The following is a 12,685-nucleotide window of genomic DNA, read 5'->3' as shown; positions in this document are numbered from 1 at the left end:
GCATGTGAAGATGCCTCCTGCCCTGCCCCTGTCATTGCACACGCTCAACTAGCACCATCATCAAGTACTTCCATGTCCACGTCCTTGTCCCAGTGCAGCATTCAGTTGTCCATACCCCAGTCCTTGGAACGCAATCGCAAATACGCAGCCGACACCCCACAGGCCACGCTACTAAATTCACACATTTCATGACTGCTTGCGCTCGAAATGTTGCCTTTTAGGCTCATGGAGACGGAAGCTTTCCGCAACCTGATGGTGGCGGCCGTCCCTCAGTACTCTGTCCCCAGCCGCCTCTATTTCTCCCGGTGTGCCGTTCCTGCAATACACAATCATGTCCCACAACATTAGCCATGCCCTCAACAATGCAGTTACTGGGGAAAGTCCACCTAACCACAGACATGTTGGCTAGTGCTTGTGGGCAGGGATGGTACAACTCGCTGACGGCACACTGTATTTAACATAATAATAATAAATTTTATTTCTATAGTGCCGACATATTCTGCAGCACTTTAAATTTCAGAGGGCATTTTTACAGACAATAGACATTACAGCATAACAATAATCATATAGATTCTAACAAATACCAAGAGGAATGAGGGCCCTGCTCGCAAGCTTACAGTCTATGAGGAAAGAGGTAGACACGAAAGGTGGGTGGTAACAGTTGCCCTGATTGTATGGACCAGCCATAATGTTAAGTGTGTAACAGTACAGACACAAAGGGCTAATGGAACTTAAAGCATGTGGGAACATGATGCGGGGAACTTGGTTATGGTAAAACTTTTGGCTGTGCCACACAGGGATAGATTAGGTTAATGTGTTGAGGCGGTAGGCCAGTCTGAGTAAATGAGTTTTCAGGGCACGCTTAAAATTGTAGGGATTGGGGACTAATCGTATTGACCTGGGAAGTGCATTCCAAAGAATTGGTGCAGCACGTGTAAAGTCTTGGAGACGGGAATGGGAGGTTCTGATTATTGAGGTTGCTAACCTCAGGTCATCAGGAGAGCGGAGGGCGCGGGTAGGGTGGTATACTGAAACAAGGGAAGAGATGTAGGGTGGTGCTGAGCAATGGAGGGCTTTGTGGGTGAGGGTAATAAGTTTATACTGAATTCTGGAGTGGATGGGTAGCCAGGGTAATGACTGGCACAAAGTAGAGGCATCGTTGTAACGATTGGTGAGGAATATGATCCTGGCTGCAGCATTCAAGACAGATTGGAGAGTTTGGTAAGAAGGAGACCGATTAGAAGAGAGTTACAATAGTCGAGGCGAGAATGAATAAGAGAAACAGTAAGAGTTTTTGCAGAGTCAAAAGTAAGAAAAGGTTGAATTCTAGAACTGTTTTTGAGGTGCAGATGACAAGAGCGAGCCAGTGATCGAATGTGGGGGGGGCAAAGGAAAACTCGGAGTCAAGTATGACCCCAAGACAGCGGGAATGTTGCTGGGGAGTAATAGTGGAACCACATAGTAGAAGCAGGGACCCAGTCGGACCTTGGGATGGAACACATCCGACGCCGAGGATTGCGGGTCCTACGTCAATCAGGGTTGCCCCCACAGTCTACAGCTCCTGCACCTCATCCTCTTTAGCCTCCATCTCTGAAATGATCACATCAGTCACAAGCTGGAAGCACAGCAGCACTGCCTCAGCCAAGCAGCAAAAGGCACACACAATGCTGAAGAGTTGTGGACAGCTCTGAAAGAGCAGGCAGATCTGTTGCTCACACCGCTGAACCTACAGCCAGGCATGGTCATGTGTGACAATGGCTGGAACCTAGTGGCGGCTAGCTCACACACGTACCATGCCTGGCAGATGTGCTTAACCTCGTGGTTCAGTGGTTTCTAAAAACCTACCCGGAGCTGCCGGATCTGCTTGTGAAAGTTCACCGCCTGTGTGCCTATTTTAGAAAGAGCGCTCCAGCTTCCGCCGCCCTTGCCGTGCTTCAGCAGCGTTTGCAGCTTCCGGCTCACTGACTGGTGTGTGATGTCTCCACGCATTGGAAGTCTACACTGCAGATGTTAGAAAGGATTTGTGAGCAGATGAGGGAAGTTGTTGACTACCAGCATCAACAAGGCTGTCGGTATTCAGTTCAGACTCCACACATAGGACCTCGGGAGTGGACATGGATGTCAGATATGTACCATCCTCCAAAACTTTTGAGGACTCCACCAAGATGGTGAGCGGCGATGATGCCATAATTAGCGTCATCATCCCGCTTCTCTGTGTTCTGAAACGCTCTCTGCTCACAATCACAGAGGATGCATTGCAGGCGGAGCAAGATGAGAGAGAGCAAGTAACCATACAGGGTGATTACACACAGCCCAGCATCATCTCATCCCAACATGGATTGGGTGACACAGAGGAAGAGGAGGAGGAAGAACAGGAGCTAGTTTCATGCTCTGTAGATGGTACTACCTGCACAACTGTCATACCGTCTGTTCAGCGTGGATGGCCTGAGGACAGGGAGGAGGAGGAGTAGAGCATGGTCAGTCATCCTCTTGGTGAGGTCACGGAAGTCTTGCCTGTTAGCAGTCTGGCACGCATGGCTGAGTTTATGTTACGCTGCCTTTCCCATGACCCTTGCGTTCTCAAAATTTTGCGGAATTATTAAAACCAATGAATACAGGTGAGAGAGACACCACTCCAATCCAGCAGAGGCAGGGGAACACTGGCAAAGTTCTGGGAGAGTTTTCTCAGACCCTCCCATCGCACAGGCCCTGAGGTGTGAGATACTCTCACAACAAGTGCAAAGTTTTGGAAGATGCTGAGGGAGTACCTTGCTAACAGTACCAACATCCTCCATGATTCCTCTGTGCCTTATAATTATTGGGTATCCAAGCTGGACATGTGGCATGAACTGGCTCTCTATGCCTTGGAGGTCCTGTCATTTGAACACTGTTCCCATCGATTTCTGCATTTTCTAGTCCCTCTAGTGACTGTCGGGGGAAGGGGGCCGGAAAAATGCTCGAGTTTCCCATAGACTTACATTGGGCTCGTTGCTCAGGTCGAGCACCCGAGCATTCCAATTTGCTCGATCCGAGCAACGAGCACCCGAGCATTTCGCCCATCACTAGTAAAAACCAATAAACTTGTACCAAATATCAGCTCACCAAGCAAAAAACAATCCCCCATACAGCTTCAATGATGGGAGAAAAGTTATGATTCTCTATGAATGGCAACAGATACCAATTTTTTTTTTTTTTTTTACAAACTTACAAGTATTGCATCTCTGTAATTGCTCTGACCTGGGGAATCATGTTCGAGGTAATGTTATAGCACAATGAACTCAGAACCCAAACAGCAATGGCAAAATTATTTTCACTGTTTTCCTATGATAAAATATATATATATTTTTTTTTAAAAATCAAGATGAAATCAAAATGAAAAAATGTCAAGCACTGACTTGGGAAAACAAAATTATCACTGAAGGTAGTTACTGATTTTTCCCAACTTTTGGCTTTTTTATTTCTAATTTTAGTAAATTATATGGTATTCTGAATGGTGTCATACAAAACAACAACTCATCCTGCAAAAAAAGAAAAAAATTCCCTCATAATATCTATGTTGTCAGGAATATGAAAAAGTGGACTCTTGGAGAAAGAGAAGGAAAATAATGAAAATGCAAAATCAAATATTGGTTGCGTTAAGTATTTTTTATTAAAACATATATCCAAATTGTAACACAGTTTGGTACAAGTTCCAGACTGATAGAAATTTTCCAATACAAATTTTTGTTTTTACTTTAAGTAACAACTTTAAAGGGAACCTGTCACACCCTCAAGGCGTTTTTAAGTAAAAGCCACCTTGTGCAGCACTAATGCTGCATTCTGTCAAGGTGGCTCTTATATTTAGTGTCCCTTCCACCGCCGAAATAAAATTGGTCAGACATACCTGAAGTTTGACCGGGGGGCAGGTCTTTCCCCCCCCGGACACAGACGCCTCACATCCATCAGCCATGTCCTGCTTTTGAATTTGGCGCCGCATCCTCAGCGTTCATTTCTTTTTCACGCACCTGCGCTGCCCGTCCTATGACATCACATGATGTCTTGCTTATGGCGCCTGCGTGGACGCGCGGCCGCATTGAAGCGCAATGTAAGTTGAAGCGCAATGTAAGCGCTTAACAGTCGTCGTCTGTATTTGCGCCATGGTTTTATCTGTCTGCTGTTGGTAACTTGATGCCACAATAAAGGATTATTTTGCACGGGACGGTATGTGCCTATCCACTTTCTTCTCTATGGACACCCGGATAATCCAGCCATCCACCCCAAATATTTTCAAATTGTGTATGATGACCTCTCTTAATATATATATTTTTTCCATTAGGACAATAACATTTATTCTAGTCACAAATTCTGGTTTAACTGGCGGTTTTTCATCTAACCAATGCACCGCGATAAGTTTCCTAGCAGCATACAGAAACCTAGCAATAGCCAATCTCCTCCATTCATCAGTAGCAATATCATCCACGCATCCCAGCAGGAAAGTCAGTGGGTTACACGGAATAGTCACCCCCATTACCTCCTGAATCAAATTAAGAATTTTCACCCAGAAGGGCTGAAGGCGAGGACAGAACCACATCATGTGTAGAAGGTCTGCATCCCCATCAGAACATCTTGGGCATTTTGAATCTCCTCTCAGTCCTGCCTTCATCATCCACACTGGAGTCCTGTATACTCTATAAACTAAGTATAACTGCGACACCCTCTTGACCTCACTCAAAGACACCTTGGGAATATACTGTATTGTAATATGGACTCCCACTGAGACTCCGAAATCAAACCCAAGTCTGCCTCTCATTTCTCTCTCAACATTAACAGATGTCATAGGAAAAATGTGTCCAAAAGACCCCTGTACATTAAGGTAATGAACCCCCTCATGTTCCTCTGAGGTCCTATGAGATTCAATAAACTATCTGACTGCAAAACCACTCGCGACACCTCAATCTGTTTATTGAGAGCATGTCTCAGCTGCAGATACTGGAAAAATAAATTCTGGCTCAAAGGGAACTCCTTCCTAAGCATTTCAAACGTCTTAAGAATGCCACCATCAAACAGCTGCAACACAAACCAAATGCCAATACGCCTCCACTGACCAAACCCTTGCAATCGCTTTAGCTCCACCATTCTAGGGTCAAACCTGATCGCCGTGTAGCGTGTAAATTCTGTTATACCTCTCCACTGCTTGCTCTTCTTCCAGACCTTCCCCATCATATCTATAGTTGGAATTTTTTAAGGGCTTAGTCTAAATCGGCCTGCTTCCAAACTAGCTAATAATGGGCCCCTCCCCACTATAAATTCCGTGATTATCCCAGCTGATGTACATTGTCTGGATTCTCCCCAACCCACTATATGTTGGCATTGGCACGCTACATAATATATCCATGGGTTAAAGACCGCTAAACCTCCCTCATCTTTTGGTCTTTGCAGATATTCCAGTTAATGCGTGACCGTCCACTCTTCCAAATCAGATGCCTAAATAAAGAGTTGATCCTATAAAATTTATTTTGTGCCAACCCCACTGGAGTATTATGAAACATATAGAGGAGTTGAGGCATAAGTATAATTTTTAATCAAATTAACTCTACCTGCGGCCGACAAACAGCTTCTTCCAGGCTCCAATCTTCTGCTGAAATCTCCCAAGCAGAAGAGTCAAATTGAGCCGCTCATAGTCCTCTATCTTGGCCGAAATCACAATGCCCAAATATTTGAACTCGGTAACCAGCCGTAGAGGAATCTCAGCGTCAGGTGTCAGGGGAGCTGCTACATCCAACGGGAGCAACACTGACTTGTCCCAATTAATGCATAGTCCTGAGATAGTCCCAAATTTAGTAATTCTATACATAGCAACCCTCAAAGATTCCCGTTCATCTCCTAAGTATAATAGCACATTGTCTGCGTAAAGGGCTACCTTCTCCTCGTGGCTTTATAACCCCTTACAGCTTTATCCCTCTGTATTGCCGCCGCCAAAGGCTCTACTGCGATCGCGAACAATAGAGGTGACAAAGGAAAACCCTGCCGCGTTCCCCTGAACAGTGGAAAGTCCCCAGACAAGAGACTACTCACCCGTGCTTTAGCTTTTGGAAATGAGTATAACAGCTGCACCCAACCTATGAAAGTCTCACCAAAACCCATTGTCCTCATTACTGCCCACAGGTACCTCCACTCCACGCAGTCAAACACCTTAGCAGCGTCTAAGGACACCATAACCCTCCGACCCACATTGTCCTCTCTTGCCTGCATGTTAAGAAACAACCGTGTAAAATTGTTTGCTGTAGAACTATTAGGCATAAACCCTGATTGGTCCCGATGTATTACTGTCGTTATTACCTTATTAAGACGGTTAGCCAGCATCTTAGCCAGGAGTTTAATGTCTGTCGTCGAAATTGGACGATATGAAGCTGGATCCACCGGATCTTTTCCCTGCTTTGGCAACACTACAATTATTGCCTCCCGCATGGACGGTGGCAACTCTTCCCCCACCCCCACCCCTCACCAAACCAGCACCATACATCTCCAGTAAGGCAGAGAGCATAGTCTCCTTATATTTTTTTGTACACTTTTCCCGGAATCCCATCCACCCCGGGGGCTCTACCAATAGGCATAGCGGCCAGGGCAGCGTCAAGTTTCTCCAAGGCAAATGGCTCCTCAGGAAGACTCTGATCTGCCGCCGAGAGCCTGGGAAGCTGTATCTCCCAAAAAGCTGTCAATCTCATCTACCCCTGGCCGCACCCGTGATTTATAAAGATCCGAATAGTACTCCGACATCACCTCTAAAATTACTTTGCTACCGGTATGTTCACACCCGTCTCTCCCCCTCAGTGCGACTATATGAGTAGAATCTCTCTGTGCGGCTACTATCCTAGAAAGGAGATGACCCGACTTGTTCCCCTCCTCAAAAAATTTCATAGTATGAAACATTCTCTTACGTTCCGCCATCCTCACTGCCATCTGACATACTTTGGTCTGTGCCTCCCGCAACCGTCCCTGCGCCCCTGGGGACTGATTAGTGATTAATGCCTCCTCTGCTTCCTCCAATTCTCTTATTAACATCTGGTCTCTCCTGCCAGTTTCTGCTTTTACCTGAGATATTTCCTTTTTGCAAAGCCCTGTAAGGTAAGCCTTCATGGCTTCCCACACCATCAAGACTTGAAGCAGTCCCAGTGTTAATTTTGAAATATTCTCTAATGTCCCCCTCCATATGTCCATCCAAATCAATTAATTGTAATCAAACGGGTTTAGTCTCCACATGGGCTTTCTAGCAGGCACAGACCCCACTTCCTCAAGTATCACACTCATAGGGGACTGATCCGATATCGCTCTAGCTCGATACGTTACCTCCACAACAAGGCCCAACATCAAATCGTTACCTAAGGCCAGGTCAATTCTCGACAGTGACGCAAAGGAAGACGAGAAACAAGAATACTTATACACACCAGGGTGACGGATCCTCCATAAGTCATGCTGTGCAATTTCCTTCAGAACCGTTCCAAATAGAGTACAGTTACCTCCCGGTCTCAGTGCCTCTCGTCTACCCCTGCCCCAATGTGCATCTGGAATATTATTAAAATCATCCACTATCATAAACGGTACACCTGAGGATTCTTCCACTATCTCCAGAATCCTGTGGAGCAATTTCCCGCAATATGGCGGTGGAATATATATGGAAACCAGCCACATCAAGGAGCCATACAGTTTACAGAGCAGGCATATAAATCTAGCCAGCGGGCCTATAATCACTTTACAATGTTCAAAAGGCAAGCCAGAGCAAAGAAGGATGCTAACCCCTCGAGAATACGTTGAATAGGTCACGTGATGCCCCGTCTGTACCCATCTTTTAGCTAGAAAATGTGTTCTCTCCTTTTCCATATGAGTTTCTTGTGGACAGATCACCGACGGCTTGACATCAGTGAAAAATTTAAACACAGCCTGCAGTTTCACACCAGACGCCAACCTCCTAACATTCCAACTCACAATCCACATTCTACCAGACATTTTCTTTCTTACAAACATATTGCCACCCAATCTTTCATCCGATTACAACTGAAACTGTGACTGCCGTGACCAGTGTGACGAACAATAAATGAATGCCCCCCCCACCCCCCACTTAACAAAAAAACAAGAAAACCCAGCCCCATCTTTCCATCCTCTCCTGATACGGAGGAGAGGGCGCACTTTTTCCGAAACAGACTGTCAATCCCGTCCAACAGTCCTGCAACACATCCGAATCCTTTGGGAATTCCACATGACTTGAAATTGCAGCCAAGTAAATTACAACATTTTCCAGTCTAACAAAGAATACTCATGTCTATCGACGGTCTGGACACGCAATCAAAAAACCAGGAATAAAAGTGCAAAAGGGAGAAAAGAAGCTAATGGACTGCTCCATAAAATAAAGAAAGAAGAGAAGAGAATGACCCTGTCAACCAGTAGAGTCCTTTGGTTTGGCGAAGCGCAGGAGTTGCTCATTACTGTCTAGCCTCCTGAGTGCCTCCTTATCTTCCGTGAAGAATTGTACTGTCCCCTCAGCGACCACTCTCAATTTGACCGGATACAACATCGAGTTGGTGACACCAAGCTCTCTCAGTCTCCTCTTAATGTTAGCAAATTTGGCCCTCTGTTTCTGCACCTCATTGGAGAAGTCCGGTAATATGGAGATCCTGGAGCCATTTATCTTAAGATCTGGATGGTCTCTGGCATCCCTGAGAATTGCAACTCTATCCCGGTAATGTAGGACCTTAACCAGCACTTGTCTAGGAGACCGTCCGGGGGGGAGGTGATGTGTAAGAACACGATATGTGTAAGCTCGCTGGATAAGGTGAAATCCCGGAGTGGACCCTCTGGACCGTGGCACCGAGGGACCCCGGACGAGCAACCAGGTGGACCCGACTCCTATACAGGACCGTTAGGAGCAGGTCCAGGGGTTCGAATGCCACGGCAGCCGGAACCAAAAGGGGCGGCTTGGAATGGGTACAAGAGCTTAACACAGGAAGGCGGGACTGGAGTCAGGAAGCGGGTACGGGCACAGGAGGACTGGATCGGAGTCAGATAGCGGGTACGGACACAGGCAGGCTGGGCCGGAGCCTGGTAGCAGATACGGTCACAGGCAGGCAGGACTGGCTGGCGTTGGGTAGCGGGCACGGACACAGGCAGGCAGGACTGGAGTTGGGTAGCGGGCACGGACACAGGCAGGCAGGGCTGGAGTCGGGTAGCGGGCACGGACACAGGCAGGCAGGACTGGAGTCGGGTAGAGGCTGCAAGGAAACACAGAACCGTCAGGGGGAAGCAGGCTCAGTGCAGGTCAGGATAGAAACCTACAGCTGCTGTATAACAACAACGATCAGGCGCCTCCATTATGTGAGGGCGGCCTGATATACATGCAGCTGTGCCCCCATTGGTCCGGCGGTGCTACCGGGTCAGGGCACCGCCGGTGATGACGTCAGAGATGGAGGCTCGGGCGCGACCTACTGCGCAGGTGCAGAGCCTGTAATGACGTCACTGGCCAGAGGCCGGACAGAGGAGGACGCCGGCGCCGGAGCAGAGGGAGGAGAGGCTGCAGCGTGAGCGCGCGTGGAGGAGGATGGCCCGGGAAGGTGAGTGTCTGGAGGCACGGGGACCGTGACAATATGCTCTTTCAATTGCATACATTCGAGACAACTTATCACAGCCTATGTTGTTTAGTAACCATTTTTCAAAAAAACTGTTGGCGCCGAACCCTCCGTCTTGTGAGCACCCCTATCAGCCGTGCATTTTTGCGCCTGGACCTGTTCTCGAGGTCATTCTATTTGCTTGCATGGCAGAGATTGCAGCATTAATGCGTTTAGTAGTCTTGTCAGCTTTTGTTATATAGTCCTCAGTGTTGCTGATACGTTTTTCAGCCTCTCCCATTCTCTCCTTGGTGACGTGCATTGTGTGCTGCAGCTTAGACATATCAGCCCAGTTTTGCTGCCACATCAGTAATGGTAGTGTGGCAGTGCAGGACCACCTTAAAAACATATTTCAGAGTGGGCTCCTCAGGAATCTGCAGTCCACTTATGTGCAGTTTCGTGCCCTCAACCACCACTCCACAGTCCACTTCTTCCTCTTCCTGCAGACTGGCCTGGCTCCCGCCATCACTCTCTGCTCCTTCCTCCTCCTCCTCCATCTCCTCCACATACTGCACAATTCTTTCTCTACTTCCCACTGGGCCCCGCTAAGCTCTGGGTCACATCCTCCTGTCTGGCAAATCTTCGCAGCTTAGCCACTGCATCAGATCTCCTGGGGTCTCCCCCGCTGCATCCTCTGGTCCTGCCGACAGCACCTCTTCCCCGCCAGCGCCATCCTGGATCCATCTCTAAAGCTCCTCCGCTGTCTTCTTTGAGCTCCGTTTGCCATCCATCACTGCGCAGGCACAAGATTTTTGGTACACTGTGCCAGCAACAGATGCTCCTGGTATGTAAGGGTGTTTGGCCCAGATTAAGCAGCTGCAGATAATGGATATAGCAGATGCTAAGCGGGAGCTTCTGCAGCAGATGTACACTCTCATCCCTCTCTGGCCATGCCCCCCCTGCGTTCTTAAGGGGTTACCTTCTGAACAGGTTTTATTGGGCTGTATTTTGAAAATATTGTGTTATTTAATAATAAATATATATTATATCCCCTTTGTGTCTTTGGGCTCAGACTAGTTTTCTGTATTTTTCAGTGGTTAACATATGTCCCTTGTGTGTGTTAGGCGCCGGGATTCTTCATCTGCACAGGATGGATCCCAAGCTGTGTCTTCTCCTGTGGTCTCCCATTCAGTCTCTGCCGCAGTGGATCCTGCTCAGCAGAGACATCGGTCTCAGCGTATTGCTCAGATCCGTGCTGTGCGATTGATTGCTGCTGCCTCTCCAGGTTCAGCTATAGCAATCAACAACGAACAGCAGCGAACAGTCGTTTCTGAGACTAAGTCCGGGTTTAGCCCTACTGATCATGCTCGTGAGGTGGCAACCTCTCATTGAAGGTCGGTGTTCAGCTGCTCAGACCCTGAAGTGAGCTCAGATTGGTCCACTAGCAAGGTCCTGGCGTACTTGGATCTATAAATGGATCTCAGCGTGTGCGCTAGTATAGACCATGTGGTGTGTGTTGTATGCACGTATGCTTGTCTCTGGTGATTGACTTATTATGAAATCCATACCCTTGGTATGCATGAGTTGTTCAGCCTTGCCAGCTAGTGCCTAGGCTAATAGTGCAGGTAGGCGGCAGAGACAGTGCCTAGCGTCAGCGCCAAGTAGTGGAGTTGCTTATGCAACTTTGTGCGCAATGTGGGTCCGGTCAGACTCTAACCCCAGCGTTCTAGAGGGAGCCATAAAGACCTCACTAGTGCCATACCTGCGGTGCCCTGTGACTTGTAACAGGGTACAGCACTTTTAGTTCAGTTATTTGCTTATCGCTCTGTGGCATAACAGAGTGCGCTTATTAGGCTACTGTCCACACAGTGTGACGGTTAACACTGTTTGCTTAGGTTGCTATAGCACTACCCTCCTGTTTGCCATTGTTCACATTAGCTTCAGTTTTCCATCTCTGCACGGTGGACCCCAGGTTGCGAACGCACTTTATCATATTATATTTAGTGCGTTCCGCAAACCCTAACAGTGTGTTTCATTGACTGCACTTCAGTATTGTTTGTTGGTTTTATATTTGTTATATGGAAAGTGAATGTGGTTGGATAGTTTTGAGAATTTTTGTGGAAGTTGACCTCTTAGATTTCATTTAAAATTTAATTAAATATAAATAAATATTTTATATTTCACAAAAGTTTGGTGACAGGTACACTAAAACATGGACCTCTTTAATATCTATTGCTGCCATTAGTGCCATCATCAGTTCCTAATCGAATTTTAGTACAATTAGTACAGAAATGTTATGGAAAGTATAAATATTATAATTATTAACTTATTTTCAAGGCAGTATATTATAATTTGCATTTTATTCCTTGCAGATGATTGTACCAGTAGATCGAGGAAACTTTCAGATTTTACTGCACATGATTATACTACCACACCGGATACATGTGAAAAACATGACAATATTCTGGATTTATCCCCAGCCCTTCACAGTAAAGATCTACCATCTGATCCTTTTGAAAAGCTTCTGTCTTCTGAATCATCACAGACTATTATGCAAAACAAAAATAACAGACTTTATAGTGAACATCAAAGAGCTCACAGAAAAAATAACCCATATTCATGTTCAGGGTGTGAAAAATGTTTTAAACAAAAATCAAATCTTCTTGCACATCAGAGAAGTCACACAGGGGACAAGTCTTTTTCATGTTCTGAATGTGGAAAGAGTTTTACAGTGAAATCAAGTCTTGTTAAGCATCAGAAAAGACACACAGGTGAGAACTTGAAGCCATATTCGTGTTCAGAGTGTGGGAAATGTTTTATACAAAAATCAAATCTTATTGCACATCAACGAAGTCACACAGGGGAGAAGCCATTTCCATGTTCAGAATGTGGAAAATGCTTTACACAAAAATCAAATCTTCTTGCACATCAAAGAAGTCACACAGGAGAAAAGCCATTTTCATGTTCAGAATGTGGGAAATGTTTTACACATAAAACAAATCTTGTTGCACATCAGAGAAGTCACACAGGGGAGAAGCCTTTTTCATGTACAGAATGTGGAAAGTGTTTTACAGTGAAATCAAGTCTTGTTAAGCATCGGGAAAAACACA

General features: G+C 46.4%; 1 protein-coding gene across 1 annotated transcript in view; it reads left to right on the top strand.

Annotated features, from left to right (window-relative positions):
- Positions 1-12,685, top strand: part of LOC141051168 (uncharacterized) — a 255,536-nt gene that overhangs the window by 39,514 nt on the left and 203,337 nt on the right. Inside the window, 1 exon segment of the mRNA XM_073548033.1 lies at positions 11,948-12,346. Within this exon segment, the coding sequence (XP_073404134.1) occupies positions 11,948-12,346 (399 nt within the window).

Source organism: Dendrobates tinctorius, unplaced genomic scaffold, assembly GCF_039654945.1.
Source record: "Dendrobates tinctorius isolate UK_male_01 unplaced genomic scaffold, ASM3965494v1 ptg000155l, whole genome shotgun sequence".
NCBI lineage: Eukaryota > Metazoa > Chordata > Amphibia > Anura > Dendrobatidae > Dendrobates > Dendrobates tinctorius.
Note: the sequence above shows the minus strand (reverse complement) of the source record. Positions and strands in the feature narration are given on the sequence as shown.